Source organism: Thamnophis sirtalis, unplaced genomic scaffold (genome assembly GCF_051295495.1).
Source record: "Thamnophis sirtalis isolate CommonGarterSnake01/CBP01778 unplaced genomic scaffold, rThaSir2_p1.2 scaffold_1, whole genome shotgun sequence".
Lineage (NCBI taxonomy): Eukaryota > Metazoa > Chordata > Lepidosauria > Squamata > Natricidae > Thamnophis > Thamnophis sirtalis.
The window spans coordinates 105,983,241-106,000,786 of record NW_028261381.1 but is presented as its reverse complement, the minus strand read 5'-3'; the positions used below and the strand labels follow the sequence as shown (position 1 = coordinate 106,000,786).

Here is a 17,546-nt window from a genome sequence, read left to right as displayed (position 1 = left end):
TCACTAATTTCCATGACATCTGTTCACATTGATGTTAGTAGTATCCTAAGAGTCTTTTGTAACTAAAGTCATAAAAGATTGAGCACACCCATACTGGTGCCTATAGATAAAGTGTTAGAGAGAGGTCTATCATCTTAGGATTCATTATACAATATGTCAGTATTTATATTACTGTGCATTGGAGTTATTATATTTTAGAGTGAATGAAGAATTGTCCTGAGTGTAAAGGAAAAGTTGATAACTACTTAAAGTTATGTTTCATTTATATGTAAAAATATGTCAGGCTGAACTACCCCAGTTTGGAAGTATTTAAAATCAGTATCTAAAACAACATGCAGATATAAACTTTATAGACCTAATTTTAACACACATGCACACAACAAAGACACATACTTTTTCATATGCCAAAAACGTGGATTTTATTACAGCTAATAAAAACCATTTTCTTTTCTGTCTAATTGCCTCTTCCTGTTGCTTTCTCACATCTGCCCAGAATGTGAAAAAAGCTTATCATTGTGATACTTCTTACCAATGGTGCGTTCCTACCAGTTTGGACTGGTTCGGCCAAACTAGTAGTGGTTTGGCAATCTGGGTCACTGGAACCGACAGCAACCCAGGCCTGCCATGCCCCTGAACCAGTTATCTGGACGGCACCTTGTTTTTCAGTTCTGCATATGCACAGAACAATTTTAATTGCACAGCACACACACGAGCGAATCGGCAGTAGTGCCTGCTAGAACCCACCCCTGCTTCTTACTACTGCTGCCACCAACTATCTTGGGCTGGTAGGTTAACAATTGGGATCAATAATACTGCCAGCCCTATTGCTGACAAGGAGAGCTCAGCTATTACATTTTTTAATACGCTTATCAAGTGCCTTGGCATCAGAGTATCAGTACCAAGAAGCGATTCAGTTTTCAGTAAATCTATAGACAGCCAATTTGGTCTAATGATTAAGACTAGAAACTAGAAGATCATGAATTCTAGTCCTGTCTTAAGCACAAAGCCTGCTGAGTGATCTTGGTCCAGTCAGATCCTCTCAGCCCTAAGAAGCAGGCAATGGCAAACCACTTCTGAAAAATCGTAGCGAGAAAACTGCAAGTATTTGTTCAGGCATTTAAAGCCCTACATGGTATTGGACCTGGGTACTTGAGAGACCGCCTCCTGCCAATTACCTCCCTACGACCTATCAGATCCCACAGACTAGGCCTCCTCCGAATCCCATCTGCCAGCCAGTGTCGGCTGGCAATTCCCCGGGGGAGGGCCTTCTCTGTGGCTGCTCCGGCCCTCTGGAACGATCTCCCCGTTGAGATCCGGACCCTCACCACCCTTCTGGCTTTCCGCAAAGCCACGAAGACCTGGTTGTTCCGGCAGGCCTGGGGCTGATAAATTTCCAGCCCCACTTGAATGTTGCGACTGTTGTGTATTTTAATTTGTTTGTCGTTTTAATTTGTTGGTCTTTATTTTCCTATTTGTATCCCCTTCCCCCCTTGGTTGTTAGCCGCCCTGAGTCCCTCAGGAATAGGGTGGCATACAAATTGAATAAACTACAACTACTGCATTGTCTGAGAATCAGACACAATTGAACAGAAGTGGGTGGTGGGGAGAAATCCAAGAAGAGACTCTATTTCCAGTGATACTATAGAGTTGGATAATCTATAACTAAACTTCCTTGACATAAGAGTCATAGCTGCTCACAAATAAGGAGCAGAGGACAATTTATTAGATGGTCATCAGAAAACTGTAAATAACCAACTCCTTGGAGAGCTGAAGGTTCAAGGCTATATACTGTATCTAGAGGCCTTGGTATGTTACTGAGTATTTTCTTGTGAGAACCATAAACAGGGAGTTGCTGTTGCACTTGCTGCATATTGTTGAGTTCCAAGAGTCATCTGGTTGACCTCTATGTGTGCAGTCTAGTGGATCCGATAGCTATTTAACTTGATTCAACGAAGTTTTCTCAGGGCATTTGGATGTTTTCAGAGATTCTGTTCATTAGAAGCACATTAAAGGATGCAAAGTGCACATGAAAGAGGGGGGGGAAAGTTCCAGGAGGGACAAGTTTGCTGTTAAAAAGTTTTTAAAAAATTTGTAACTTCTTCTATACCAAATTTAAAAAATGTAAAGGGCGCTGGACTCATCCCTCTGAGGTTTGTCATTAAAGCAGCGTTATTTGTTAATACAGGACATGGCTTGATTCATAAGGAATAAATAATGTATTTGTGATTAATAAGACATTCATTCTTTGCATTACCCTATAATAATGTGTTATATTTACTACATTTAGTAGCCTATGAACTAAAGAAACAATCCATTTGCTGACTCACATGAAACAATATGACGTGGAAGATAGCTAGGATATTTGTGCTTTTTATACCTTCCTTCTGACTCAGCCTTCTTTCTGAATAGATTGTGACTGTCCCGTAAATATTCAGCTATTTCCATCTCTGCACCCATGTGGGATAGTCAATCTGGTCCCTTGATCGTGGGTTGAAAGTCTTCTTATTGCCCCCTCTGGCATGTAACCAGACACAGCTGAACAATCATATGCAGCCATCTGTCTTTTCAGGGATAGTTTTAGGAATGCCCTCACAAGGCAAATTTCTAGTCCTTTTAGTTGCTGGAGAAGTTTAAACATACAGCATGTAATTGCTGATCATGTCTTGAGGGACCCCTATTTCCATGGAGCATCAGTCAGGAGGGCACTGTAACTATGCTTGAGACACTCCCCTTCCCCCAAACAAGGAGCTTTTCACTTTTTAGATTCACATGATGTTTGTTTAGTTTGTTTAGAATTTATTTGAATTAAAACTCATGGTGTCAAACTCACAGCCCCTGGGCTGGATGCGCCATGAGCTGGCCATGCCCAAGCCTGGTATAGCGAAGGGAGGGGAAGTGGCAGATACGTCATGTGACGACAACGAGATGACACGATTTTGACACCCCTGCTTTAAAGAGTGAAAGAAATCATAAGGATTCCTGATTGTATTGGGAAAGGAATATCCCCTGCATATGAACTAACATAGAACTGTAGAGAGCCACCTTAAATCAGCTTCATAAATAGCTGTTTACTTGGTTGAATTCTAAATAAATGACAGTTTTCTCTATCTAACACTTACCCCCAAACATTCATTATCTGTATACAGTATTTCTCTTTCCTTCACTTTACAAAAAGAATACAAGATTGAACCAAATACTTTACTCTGAATTGATTTCAGCAATGTTCAAAATACCAGGGGGCTAGCTGAACATGCTGGCTCAGGAATTCTGGGAGTTGAAGTCCACAAATTGTAAAAGGGCTACAGTCCCCCCACCCCCACCCCACCCACTCTATATGATAAAATCTCCATATGGTAATCCATTACAGAAGCTGTAATTTTTGTATTAGGCTACCAAGAAACATATGGTGATGTTGTTTGATTGGGGACAATACAGTCCATTCCCTTGGCATTCTTCTCTTGACTTGTGGCTCTCTTTATAGGTTTCCAGTTCTGCAGGCTTCATTAGATTAGAGCAGTGGTCTCCAACCTTGGCAACTTTAAGACTTGTGGACTTCAACTCCCAGAGTTCCTCAGCCAGCTTTGCTGGCTGAGGAACTCTGGGAGTTGAAGTCCACAGGTCTTAAAGTTGTCAAGGTTGGAGACCACTGGATTAGAGGACTATTCCTCAAGTTGGACTTCAGACTTCAGTTTAATAATGATGGGAGAAAATGCTTGCAATTGCAGCTGCACTGTTTCTAAGCAACAGTTTGGAAACAGTTTTATTGACTGCTGATCAGTTTTTGTGCCCACTTACCTTAAAAAGCCCTGGTTTCTTAGCTACTATGTCTGTCTTCCACATAAGTCTTCCCATGCCTGAAATGTATGGTTGGAGGCCTTTTTCATTTACCCCTGGCTTCTAAAATTGGACAGGTGGTAAGAGGTCCATATGGCTGTGCTGTTTCACTCATATACTATTATTATACATATATAATGTAAAATAATAATACTTGGATCCGGGCTTCAAAAAGTGCCAGAGGAGGAAGTAAGGAGGATTACTTGTGGCAGGTGCAAGAACTTGGCACAATCCCAGTCCTGGCTGACTGACAAGCCAAGTTTGTCTTGGCTCCTTCTGGTCTCAGGGTTGTTTTAGCTGCCTGACCGATACAGTCAGAAGGATGTATTTGAGTCAGACCAACTTGGATCAGCTGTAAAGTCATGTTCATGCGATTCCTTCCCAGCATATTGATCACGAAGAGCCCCAAGGTTTCCCTGCTCACCCTGGCATTGGTCCTGCATTTGGTACGTAGCTGGTAGTTAACAGGGAATATTGCTTTCTGAGATGTGAAGCTCTTAACCAAAAGGTTTAGGCTACTTGGTGCGTCTGAGTCTTCTGCTTAGCTCAGCAAATGAATTTAACTTCCTTAGTCACCTGGTCAGGTGAATGACAGCGTCAGCTAAAAGGAAGACCATGCATTCTTAAAGCTCCTTCTGATACAACAGGATAAGGCTGATAGGGCAGCTTGCATTGGCTTTAACTTTCTTACCTGTTTAGGGGTCTCTTTCTCAAGGAAGACTTTGTGTTATAGAAGACATTGTTACAGAGGGTGGATATTTTTTGCCAGAGGCCAAGTGGATATTTTTAAAGGGCGTGGAGGGGGGGGCTTTTTATAGACTGGAATGTACAGGGGATAGTGAGCTGCATTTGAGCATGCATGCCAGTCTTTTAATGAGCTGTGGCAAGTTAGGTGGTAATGGAATTATCAGAGAGATAGTGGAGTTCAGTACAAATCTTCATTTGCTTCTGAATTAACCTCATGATGTCCTTATATATTATACTATGGCTCCCAGATTTCTCTTCTATTTAGGGAGTTGAAGTGGCCTTTGTGTGACGCCAAAGCCCCAAGGCACTGTTACATTTAAGTGGCTGAATGGCACAGCTCTGGATTCCTGTGTGAATATATGGAGGGTGATGGAACAGTGAGGGATAATTAGTATCACATTTAGTTTTTAAATAATTGCTGTTATGTGTTAGAGTTAAATGTATTCTATGTAAACATCTATGTATTACTGCTAGGCAAAAATATCATTTGCCTCCTTCCTGTAGTATATGTGTGTAATCACACTCACACACACCCATCCCCACATTTTAAAAGAGTCTCAAGCTGAGACTGCATTATTTCAGATCTTTTCACTGTTGAGAACACTAGTCTATTGGTGATTAATACTTTCTTGGCATTGACTAGATGTCTACTTCACAGGCAGATGGCACAGGTTATACTCATAAATGAAGCTTCTCGGGAAAAAGTACAAAGCTGTCTCATGTGTGTTCCTTGGGCAGTTGGTCTATGTTGTTAAATTAGGGCTGGTCTATTTAGGGAGTCATGAAGTACTTTGTTCGTTCAACCTTTTGCTGAATTGCCATGTTATAATTTGTGTACATTTCTTTCTTTGGTTTTTTTTTCCAGGAGCACCAAACTTTGCAAACATTTTGTGCTGCAAGGAAACTAGAGTGATGTCAGCAGAGGATGATACCGGTGGAGAGGCTCCCAGTGGCAGTTTCTGGGAGGTAAGAGCAGAGTAAACGAGAGGTAGGGTGCTACTTCTCCAAAAGTTGGGGGAGAATCCTAGTAGAAGAACTAAGGTCTCATGGTCTAAATTCCTCTTGAAGAAATTCCTCTTGAAGAAAGAAGCAATGGGTGGAAACTAATCAAGGAGAGAAGCAACTTGGAACTGAGGAGAAATTTCCTGACAGTTAGAACAATTAATCAGTGGAACAGCTTGCCTCCAGAAGTTGTGAATGCCCCAACACTGAAAGTCTTTAAGAAGATGTTGGTTAGCCATTTGTCTGAAATGGTATAGGGTTTCCTGCCTAGTCAGGGGGTTGGAGTAGAAGACCTCCAAGGTCCCTTCCAACTCGGTTATTCTGTTCTATTCTAAATTGAAGGCAGCAACAGCAGGCCTAGAGCAGGTGATACAGATACCATTTTTAATGGTGGCATTTTGTGATTGTACCATTTTTAGAACTTAATAATAATAAAGTTTGACATTTGTGACCGTGATATACAAGCCGTCTATCTCTGCTTACAAGACTTGGAAATAATTCTGCAGCTCACAAGCATTACCCGTGGTGCGGGGGAGTATGATGCATTCTTCTGACTCTGAAGACAAATCTCAGAAGAGGGCAAGTGTAACTGATGCTGTGGTCTAATTTCAGCCTGGCAATTACAAGAGGACAGTGAAGAGGGTGGATGATGGAAACCGGTTGTGCAATGACCTTGTCTCCTGCTTCCAAGAGAGAGCCAAAATTGAGAAGAGCTACGCTCAACAGCTAACAGATTGGTCCCGCAAATGGAGGACATCTGTGGAAAAAGGTATTCTAGACGGAGTATGTGGCCATGAAACCAAAATTAAAACATTCAATAAATAAACGTAAGAATAAATAAACGTAAGAACTAAATAAAGAAAGCTCACAATGGGGGAGATAGTATATATAACATAGCCAGTGTGCAGGCTACTTTTCATCAGAAGATCCCCAGGCTCATTGGAAAAAACAGGTTTAAAGAGTTATCTAAAAGGTCAGAAGGATTGGGGCCCTCAAGAGGGATGATGTTCCAATTGGAGAGGGGGTGCCACAGCAGAAAAGGCTCATCTCCTAGGTCCTATCAAGTGACCCTTGCAGATGGGGCATGCAGCATGTAGGGTTGGGCTGCTGGGGGTTTGCACGGGTTTGGGCGATCCTCTAGGATTCTGCCCAATTCGGTGAACTCCCAAGTGCCACCCCTGGCTGGCCATCTTCACCGCTCCCACTCTGCCCCACTTCTCCCAGGAGTCTCCACACAGCCCGTTCATCATGCCAGGTAAGTGCAGGGCCCACGCAAAGGCTTGGGGAGGGGAGAAATGGGCCTCCCAGAAGTTCCGGAAACCCAGAAACGGGCCTGTTTCTAGCCTCCAGAGGGCCTCCGGAGTCCAGGGGAAGCAGTTTTCACCCTCCCAGAGGCTCGAGTAAAGCCTCTAGAAAAAATGCCCCCTCCCCCATGGGGCAGAAGGTTGACTAGGCCATGCCCACCATGGCCATGCCCACCCAGCAATGGGGCAGCAAACCCATTGCTGCAATTTTTGAAGCCCACCCCTGGCATCATGCCCTTCCTGCTTTTCTAGAAAGAATTTATTTCTCCAAGACGTAACTTTGTTAAGTCAAGGAAAGCTATGTGGCATTTTGGCTTTAAGGTAAACATCTCACAAAGTCTGCAGGATGAACCTGGAGGAGCTGATACTGCTATTTCTATGAAAATGACCCATGGCTTTTTGCCAATGGCTTTTGAATAGGCAACTAAAGTTTGACTTAAATAGGAAGGAGCCAAGAGCCCATAACATCTGTCTTTGTAGAAGAGATAAAAGACAAACTTGCATTATGTGCTGGGAAATCTATGAGTGATAACCGTAGACGGGCAATAAAGTGACATGGTGCAGGTTGATATTTATAGATATTGCTATCTATAGGAATTAAATCTTTATGGAGCAGAAATTAAACAAGAGTTTGGTAACAAACTCTATCCTTATTTGTGTATGTTGTAGATCTACATCCCCCTTTCCTCTAGTATAGCAGCTTAAAATGGTGCATGTTGTATCCTTTCCTGCAATTTTAACTCCATCTTGAATCTGCTGGATTACTGTATATATACATCCATACACATCCATGCAACTTTCATTCCATAATTTGCTTTAAACATTGGCGGGTTAAATATTTTGATAACGGATGAAGTTTGGCTTCAGAATTTAGTTCTTTTATATTTGGTATCCTTATACTGTTACCAAGGGATACGGTGGCTCAGTGGCTAAGACTCTGAGCTTGTCAATTAGAAAGGTAGGCAGTTCAGTGGTTCGAATCCCTAGCACCGCATAACGGAGTGAGCTCCCGTTACTTGTCCCAGCTTCTGCCAACCTAGCAGTTCGAAAGCATGTAAAAATGCAAGTAGAAAAATATTGACCACCTTTGGTGGGAAGGTAACAGTATTCCCTGTTTAGTCAAAGGCACACCCCCTAAAGTCGGGAACAACTAGCACATATGTATGAGGGGAACCTTTACATTTACCTTATACTATTACATGGTCTTTCTTGATTCCTAGGACCTCAATATGGCACTCTGGAAAAAGCCTGGCATGCATTTCTGACTGCTGCAGACAAACTTAGCGAGATCCATCTAGAAGTACGGAATCGTCTAGCTGGTGAAGACTCAGAGAAGATCAAGGCTTGGCAGAAGGAAGTCTATCACAAGCAGTTGATTGGTGGCTTTAGAGAGACAAAGGAAGTTGAGGATGGATTTCGCAAAGCCCAGAAGCCCTGGGTGAAAAAGTTGAAAGAGGTGAATTGGAAGTGCAATCTGAAGATGGGTGGAGAGAAAATCAGGAGATTTCCTTAGAATCCTGAAAAAGATAAATTGTTGATTCAGTCCACTGTAAATGTTTAGCCACAGATTGCTGGACCTAATTCAGTTAAGGAGTAGCAGACGTCAGTGCAATATTTGGTGGGAAGCAGCATATAAAATGCACAGATTAGGGAAAAGTGCCCCATGAAAAATAACACAAAGTCCCTTGTCCTTTTAAAAGGAACGTCACATAATTCTGCCTAAATTTGACAGGACAGGTGTTTGATGCACACCACAGGGTACATTCCTACTGGGGCATTGCTAAAAGGTAATCTGATTTTGAAATTGGCCAAATGGATACATATGTTTTTGGGGCCGGGGGAGCGGGGGGGATTATAAATGGCAATTAATGTTTTCTGCTGCTTGTTGAATAATGCTATGTATATGTCACTGTGTCCTGAAAGCAACTCTGCAGAAATGCTTTTTGTAATATTTAATGTATCTGTGGGAAGGTGGAAACTTCAAAAAAGAATTATCACGTTGCTCGAAAAGAAGAGAAAACTGCGCAGACACGAGAGAATCATGCCAAAGCAGATGCTTCCACATCCCAAGAGCAGCTGCGTAAACTGCAAGACCGAGTGGAGAAATGTTCACAAGAAGTAGAGAAGGTAAGATTGTGCTTAGTTGAGAAAGTCTTTAATTCAAAATTGGGAGTATGGATTCTGCATAGCTGATGGAATTCCATGTCTGGAGAGAGAGTAGCCCACCCCTATGGTCTTCAATTTTAATTCTTTTGGGAGGGTTCTATGTTGACCAGGAGAAAATCTCTAAAGATTAAAGAAAAATGGTTGACGGCTCAGTTATTGTGCTTAGTTGAGAGCCGAGGTGGCGCAGTGGTTAGGGTGCAGTACTGCAGGCCACTTCAGCTGACTGTTATCTGCAGTTCAGCGGTTCTAATCTCACCGGCTCAAGGTTGACTTAGCCTTCCATCCTTCCAAGGTGGGTGAAATGAGGACCCAGACTGTGGGGGCGATATGCTGACTCTGTAAACCGCTTAGAGAGGGCTGAAAGCCCTATGAAGCGGTATATAAGTCTAACTGCTATTGCTACTGCTATAGTTATGAAGAACCTCTAGATTAGCCCCTAAAGTAAGTGGAAGATTAGGATTGCTCTCTTGCATAAAGCAAATCCAGGAAGGCAAAACACCATGTTCTTCAAGTTATGAAACTGCCAGAGCAACCCATGAGCAAATGCTGTGCTAAATAGTTCAATCTGAGTCTTTGGTATTTCTTGGTAGAACACAAAAGAACAATCAGTTCTGATTTAGTTTAGTTAGATTCCTAAATTTTTATTACAGTAGGAAACTTCCTAGTACTTTTGCTTGCGTTTTGTAAGCAAATTTTACAAATTTTATAATTTTGTAAATTATAATAAGCTCTGGTGGCACAGTGGTTAGAATGCAGTACTGCAGGCAAATTCCACCCACCGCCTAGAGTTCGATCCTAATGGGGCTTGAGGTTGATTCAGCTTTCCATCCTTCTGAAGTTGGTAAAAATTGAGCTTCCAGATTATTGGGGGTAATGTGCTGACTTTGAAAATCTCCCAGAGAGTGCTGTAAAGCACTATGGGCAGTATATAAATGCTCTTGCTGTTTTGTTGGGTTTCCTCTAGAGCAAAGATCATTATGAGAAGATGCTGGAGGAACTGAACCGCTACAATCCTCGCTACATGGAGGACATGGAGCAGGTGTTTGAGGGCTGCCAAGAAGCAGAGTGCAGACGTCTGTGTTTTTTCAAAGAGATGTTCTTGGATATGCACAACCATCTGAACTTGTCTGTCAATGACAGGTGAGAAATTGGAAGCACACACAGTGAGTCCTTCTATGCCCTTGAAAACACTCTGTGGGGTAAGAAAGATTTTGGAGGAAGATTGTTCTTAAAAGATCATATTTTCTCTAAAAGATCATATTTCCATCGTTTCTAACTTTTTTGTAACCTCTTTTCTCCCCACACCGAATGCTACTATAAAAAAAAGTTGTGTGATTGATGTCTGTATCTTCTAATTGCAGGTTCCATGCACTTTATCGAGATTTGCATCATGGAATAGTGGCAGCAGATGACCAGGAGGATCTGAAGTGGTGGCGCAGTACCTATGGACCAGGCATGGCTATGCACTGGCCTCGGTTTGAGGTAGAACTATCTTTGTCTAAGAGGAAGTTATCGCAAAGCTTGTCCTCGATTAATTTCAGTTGCACCTTTATCATCCTACTGAAATTGAGGTCCAGTTATGCTGTGAAAGGGATGCAGTGGCTAAGATGCTGAGCTTGTCATTCAGAAGGTCGGCAGTTCAGCAGTTTGAATCCCTAGTGCTGCATAACGGAGTGAGCTCCCATTACTTGTCCCAGCTTCTGCCAACCTAGCAGTTGGAAAGCATGTTAAAAATGCAAGTAGAAAAAATAGGAGCCACTTTGGTGGGAAGGTACAGTGTTCTGTGCGCCTTCGGCGTTTAGTCATGCCAGCCACATGACCATGGACATGTCTTTGGATAGCGCTGTCTCCTCAGCTTTGAAACGGAGATGAGCACTGCCCCCTAGAGCCGGAAATGACCAGTACACATGTGTGAGGGAACCTTTACCTTTAATGCTGTAAAAAAGAATAATAATAAAATGTTTAGAGCAGTAGAAAGCAGACAGAACCTAGTCTTGTCAGCTAGAAATGCCAGGGATTAAACATGAGACATTTTCATTCAAGGCAGATGCTTCTGAATAAGCAGCAATTCCTCCCTGTCCCCATAAAACATAGCACTTTATTTGAAGTTCCCTCTCCCCATAGAATGATGTGGATATGAAACCACTATATTCTAAGTTTATTCCAAAGGGAGGAAAAAGATTACGTTACACACAAAAGTCAGCATGCCATATTTTCTTTGACCCGTCTCTCTTTTGGGGATGGGGGACAGGCAAGAGGGCCAAGAAGCTATGAATTGGGGAAGTACTGTAGTCAAATAATGTTCAATATTCAGAAAGCATTCAGGTACTACTCTTCCCCTTTGCCAGGAATGGTCTCTGGAAGCACAGCAGGCAATTGTCAAGAAGGAGAAAAGTAGCAAAAGTGGTGAAGATGTCACTCTGACCAGCATTGTGCCTGCAGGAGATGGTATGAAAGAGACCCCTCCAACAACCAAACAGAGGTAACAATTGCAGTTGTTGCAACTCTTGAGCCGGGAACTCAATATCATTTATTTCTCAGAAGGAGAGATACGTAAAAATGCATCCATCATTTTTAGCAGCTTATATTTTTTTAAATCCTCCTTAATTGAATCCATATTTTCCAAGGCCATTTCCTCACCAATGTTGCAGTAAACTCTTAGTCCAGCATAGTACCATGTTTCCCCGAAAATACGACAGTGTCTCATTTTCTTTTGAACCCTGAAATAAGTACTTGGCCTTATTTTTGGGGAGGTCTTATTATTTTTGAGGTGCAGGAGGCGATGAGCATGGTCACCTAATGGCTGCTGCTGTGTTGCAATATTTTAAAAGGAGGGCTAATTTTAGCACATGCTCTCAAAAGCCCGATTGGGCTTATTATCCGGGAAGGTCTTATTTTCAGGGAAACAGGGTAATATGGAACCTGTTACTCTTAAGAATTACCAGCAATGAAAGATGGTGGGTTTCAGTTCAGCAAGTCTATAAAGCAACGGTTGAACTAATAGAAGAAGGGTGAATTTGCATGCAATGCCTTTGTCTTGCTTGATGAGTTGGAAGAATGAAAATCTCTTAAGATGGTCTCTGTGAATGAAGATTCTAGACCTATTGCTGAATCTAAGGAAGAAAACTTTTTCCAACTGAGCATCAGTAGCACTGGATTCTTAGATTGTTCTTTTCTTGGAACAATTCATTTTATATAGAGAAGACAACCAAACAAACACTGAAGTTGATAGGTGATAGAGATTCTAGATTCACAGTTGGATTCTGTACATCCAAAACCTGATCAAAGAATAACACCAAGCACGCTACTGATACATATTTACAAAACTGAGTGTTGATACAATTTTACATACAGTCCTTAGAAAAGATTGTGTACTTCTGTCTGGTACTCCTGTACCAAAATCTGCTTTCTTAACTGCCTATTCCTGGAAGATGAGGATTATGGCATGGTTTTATCTCCTTTCCAGTTTAAAGGGCTTGTTTGCAAATCCACAGGTTTTCACATCGAGAGGATCAAAACAGCCACTTCTATGACAACCTGAGAGCTTCAGCCTGTATGAAGTTAGTATGAAACTAAGACTTTTGAGGATCCCTGTCTCACTTTTTTTTCCTGCTGCAGCTTTGTAGTTAAGAAGTTGAGCACGATGCACACTCTTCTTTCTTGCAAATGAGGATGTCCACCATCTCAACAATTATGTAGTTGCCCTCCAGTTAAAGCGTAGATGTGTAGGCATTACAATGCTTACTAAAAATTCTGGGAGCTGTATTCCCAACAAATGAGGGGAGTATACGAATAGGAAAGCATGACACTATAATTTTCAAAATTGGTCACGGTTAGTTGAAAGGAGCTGTTGCTGATGATCTGCCATTCTCTTCTCTACTTTAGTAACTTCCATGGTATCTCTGCCTTTCATCTTGTGATGTCTGCCTCTTTATTCTCATTCTAGAACACTGCATGATCTGGGGAGAGGCACTTTTTAAAAGTGAATTTTAAATTGCCTTGTTTCCTACTCATTTTACCTTCTCTCCCCTTCTTTGCACAGTGGAGGGAAAGAAGAAATCTCAGAGTGGTCAGATGAGGACACTCCCAAGAAGTGCCTGGAAGTCAATGGGCATGAGGAAGATATAAAGGTACCAGGTGTGCGAGTGCGAGCACTGTATGATTACGCAGGACAAGAGGCTGATGAACTGAGCTTTAAAGCAGGTACAGATGCATTAACCTTCTAACATGCTTTCCATTGTGTTTGGGGCTGCTGGATGACAGTTCACTCCAAAGAAGATCTAGATGGCCCTAAGGCTCTTATAATTGGACACGGGGAGGGGGGGGGGTTGAACCATAGGAGTTTGCTTAGAAATTGGGGAGGAAAGACATTAAAATTAAAACAGTTTACATTGCTAGAAAAGATAGGTGATACACAATTTGAATAAATGTCATTTTCAGGTTCTCTCAAAATAAATAGGCTTGTTTTAAAGACATCTTAAACAATTAAAGGAGAATATTTGTAGCTCAGGGATGAAATGATGCCCTCTGAGCTTTATTATTTCTTGCAGATCTTTCATTATCCTAAGTAGGTAACATCATCAGTGCTACTCTAGCACCGATGATGCTACCTAATTAGGGTAATGAAATGTCTGGAAGAAAACAGGCAAGCTCAGAGAGCACCAAGGGCCTCTCATCTTAAACAATTATTGTTATTCCTGAGGCATCCTATATATGGCTGGGCCATGTCAGCTCTTGTGTCCCTTTTAGTATTGATGCCAAATGACCTGTGTTTCTGTGTTATTCGAGAATGTTCTCTTGCTCATAGCAGGAGAAATAGAAATAGAGAAATAAAAGCTCAGGTCTGTTGCCCACTTGAAAAATTGCACACAAGCATCTTTGAACAGCAGCTGGCAATGCCTGGAAATGAGTACCCATTGATATAACTGCAGTGTATAGGATTATGTGCCTCACCCAAAGCAGAGACAGCCATTGTTGCTGTCAGAGACAAGATAAGCTAAACGTTATCCCACTTTTGCTTCTTTGCATTCCTGAGTGGTTATGAGTAATGCAATGGAAAGGTTACAGTACCATTCCACCAGGGCCACAGCCTTGTCATACTGTTGAAGCCAAAAGTCTCTATGCTTAATCAGATCCCTGTGGTTTTAATGATAAGGTCCCATTCAGGAATAAGTGCCAGCCTTTTTATATCAGGGCAGACTGAAGAGTAGTCTCCGTTGGGGCCATCTGGATGTTAGAAATATTGTATTTCTGCTTTATTTGAAGCTTTATTTTGCTGTTATGTGCTTGTCCCCTTCTTTTTATATTAACTTTTTTCAAGCTGAAAACTGGAACTGCATGAATCCTATATATGAACTGCTCATTTGTTGTAATACTAATTTATTTTGGCTTGATGTGTCTGTGATAACATGATATGATATATATTCCTTGTAGCATGAGGCTGCTATAAGAAACTGAATCCTGCCTTTTTTTGGTCATCACTTCGGCATTCCAAATTCTGCTTATATAACTTCAGTGTTCTGTTTTACATCCCTTTTCTACAGTGGGAAAAGACAGAAAGGAAGCAGTTGGTTTTCTTAAAAGTTCCTTCAGAGCTTAGTTGAGAATTTGCTTGCAAACCACATAACAATTCACCTATTTGTATTTGCTCTATAGCATTCATGTCTTATTTCTAAGTATATAGAGCAAATTGGGAAGCAACTTATACATTAAATAATTTAAACTAGCTCTCCCTACCCTTCATATCATGGGTGGAAACTAATCAAGGAGAGAAGCAACCTAGAACTGAGGAGAAATTTCCTGACAGAACAATTAATCAGTGGAACAGCTTGCCTCCAGAAGTTGTGAATGCCCCAACACTGGAAGTTGGATAGCCATTTGTCTGAAACGGTATAGGGTTTCCTGCCTAGGCAGGGGGTTGAACTAGAAGACCTCCAAGGTCCCTTCCAACTCTGCTATTGTATTGTATTGTATTGTATTGCTGAATTCCAAACCCTAGCATCACTTATATTTGGTCATATTGCCTGGGATCTTAAGTTTTGAAAAATCTGGAGGGCCAAAACCTCCTCATTTTAGCTTATGGGAATGGGATCTTTCTCTTTGGTACATTAGATGCATATTTTCTGATAGAAATTCTACTGCTGATGATACCCATAATCATCTTCCAGTATTAGTTCAATATAAATGCATGATATATGAAGGAGAAAAACCCTATTGGTCAGTTTCATTGTATGCATTTCATTGAATTTAATTTGAAGCTGATATTTCTTCTTAAATGCAAAATTGAAAAGTTATAGTGCTTTTTTTAACACAGTGATTATAGTTTTTAAATTGTTTTCAAGCTCAATAATTGAATCACCTTTTTTTGACATCTGCATATTTTTAGTAAACCACATAAGCTCTATATAGGAATGTTCTAAGTGAGGTACTGTTCTATAAAATTACATTTTTCCATAGCAGGCTGTACGTAGAATAGAAGCTAACACTGATCACAGATTCTTACCTGAAAATTAAACACATCAGTTCGCATTTCAAATGACTTCAAATAATTAGGCTTAATATCCTGCCCTGATCCTATTGGCCCTGTTCTTAATAAATACAAAACCTGGTCTTGAGAATGAATAAGCACATTACACAAATTGCAAAATTGAATTAAATGACTTTATCAATTAACTTTATGGGTATAAGGTTTGGTCAATAAATATACCTATTCTTGTTTAAAATTCACCTCATGCCCAGCCCGTCAGCAAACTCCATATTTCATTCATACTTCTTACCTCCTTCCAACATCCATCATTGAAACAAAACTTCAAAGATTCTGCAAGATGCCTACAAAGGCATCTTCTATAAAGATGCCTTTGTAGGCATCTTGATTTTAACCTGATGTATTAATGAACTTGGGGAAAGAAGGAAAGAGATGGTGGCTAGGAAATGATCAGACAAGAGAGACAGTAGCACACAGTCACTTAAAGGCCAGAGAAAGAAACTAAGGAACGACCTTCCCTAACACATTAAGTAGTTGAAAGCAGAAGTGGAAGGTTTGTATCTTCAGACTTGCAAGGTTCTATTAATTAGCCTTACAACAAAGTAGAATTTATTCATCTTGTCATGCTTCCTGTCTGGTTTACTGGGAGGATAAACATTTGCCTCTGACACATATTGGCAGGGGTAGTGGAAAATAGGCAAAATTAGGTAAGGTCCCTCAACCTATCAGTGATGATGTGCTCTGATAAAGAAATAGCAGTAGTAAAATAGTAGTAGTAGTAAATGGTAGTCAGTAATTCAGAAAGTGACAGCTACTTTTGTGCTGGCTAGGAAAACAAAAATGACAGAACATTAAAGTCCTGGCCATTCCACATTGGGTAGTATAAGGGCTAAAACCTGAACAAAGCGATGTGGAAAGAGGATGACTAAGTTGTTTATGTGAAAAGAATCAAGCAAGTGTTGGCATATTTGGAGACAGATTGACTTGGGGAAAATGTGGGCATTTGGCAGAGTCAGAGTCCCAAAGGATCAAGGATCACCAACTTATGTTTTCTTTATTTTCTGCTCAAGGTCCTTTTCCTTTGGGCTGTTGACAGAATGAGATACATAATTCTTGCAGCAGCATCTGGTTCACCACCTATTTCATCTTCATTCCCCCCCCCTACTTCTTTGGGGCTTCCTGTGTGCATGCAGTTAGGCTGAGGATTTACCTGCTCACATACACTCCTATACATGTGACTATCAGAGCAGCCGAAAAGAGGTATCTGTTGCTGATGTTTTGTCTTTTTGCAGGAGAAGAGCTTATGAAAATCAGTGAAGAGGATGAACAGGGATGGTGCAAAGGCCGGCTTCAGACTGGTCAGGTTGGACTGTATCCTGCTAACTATGTAGAAAAGGTCATTTTGTGATTGCTTCTCCCTTCCCATCACTGCAACTACCCTACAAAAAGTATATTGTGTGATGAGTTTTTGCTGAGGTCCCAAATCATGGGCTTCCAACTTGCATACAAAAGAAACAAATGAAATTATCTGGACCTTTCCGGGGATATTCTTTTCTTGTAACCAGTGCTTCATTTTAAAACATCTAGAAATATGCTGATTTTTTTCTAATAAAGAAATGTAACATTTTCTGAATCTCCTGTGTACTGCAGAAGAATGGAAAGGAAAGGATTTTGTAAAGAGGCAAAATATCTATTTGGGGTTGGATGGAGTAGAGAATTCCATAATAATCACAGTCAATTCAACATTGTCTTCCTAGCTATTGCTTCAAAAGCAAACTTTATGGGGAAGAGTAATTTAGAATTACTACTCTTGGATCAAAATTATAGAGCTATCTTAAGTGAATGCCCTTCATTACTGGCACAAGTTAGCACAAGCCATGTAAGCTATTACTCCCCACACCCAATATTAGGAAATTAAATTTTGACTTACTGTCATAGTTGAGGGATAAGTTATTCGAGCATAATTATGTACTGTAAGATACTGAATTCATTTTAAGCATTTTTTGTGA

At 40.9% G+C, this 17,546-nt stretch overlaps 1 protein-coding gene across 4 annotated transcripts in view; it reads left to right on the top strand.

The window, feature by feature from the left end:
* PACSIN3 (protein kinase C and casein kinase substrate in neurons 3) overlaps positions 1-17,164 on the top strand; it is a 36,192-nt gene extending 19,028 nt beyond the window's left edge. Inside the window, exons 2-11 of one of the 4 annotated variants that reach the window (XM_087720461.1) lie at positions 5,447-5,547; positions 6,196-6,352; positions 8,108-8,343; positions 8,859-9,014; positions 10,018-10,193; positions 10,415-10,535; positions 11,402-11,535; positions 12,548-12,613; positions 13,096-13,256; positions 16,830-17,164. In XM_087720461.1, the coding sequence (XP_087576587.1) occupies positions 5,494-5,547; positions 6,196-6,352; positions 8,108-8,343; positions 8,859-9,014; positions 10,018-10,193; positions 10,415-10,535; positions 11,402-11,535; positions 12,548-12,613; positions 13,096-13,256; positions 16,830-16,945 (1,377 nt within the window). In that variant the 5' untranslated portion in view covers positions 5,447-5,493 and the 3' untranslated portion in view covers positions 16,946-17,164. Of the gene's footprint in view, positions 1-5,446; positions 5,548-6,195; positions 6,353-8,107; positions 8,344-8,858; positions 9,015-10,017; positions 10,194-10,414; positions 10,536-11,401; positions 11,536-12,547; positions 12,614-13,095; positions 13,257-16,829 lie in introns of those variants that run through there. The other 3 variants (XM_087720466.1, XM_087720470.1, XM_087720456.1) reach the window with 3 other exon arrangements.
* Positions 17,165-17,546: the final 382 nt, after the last annotated feature.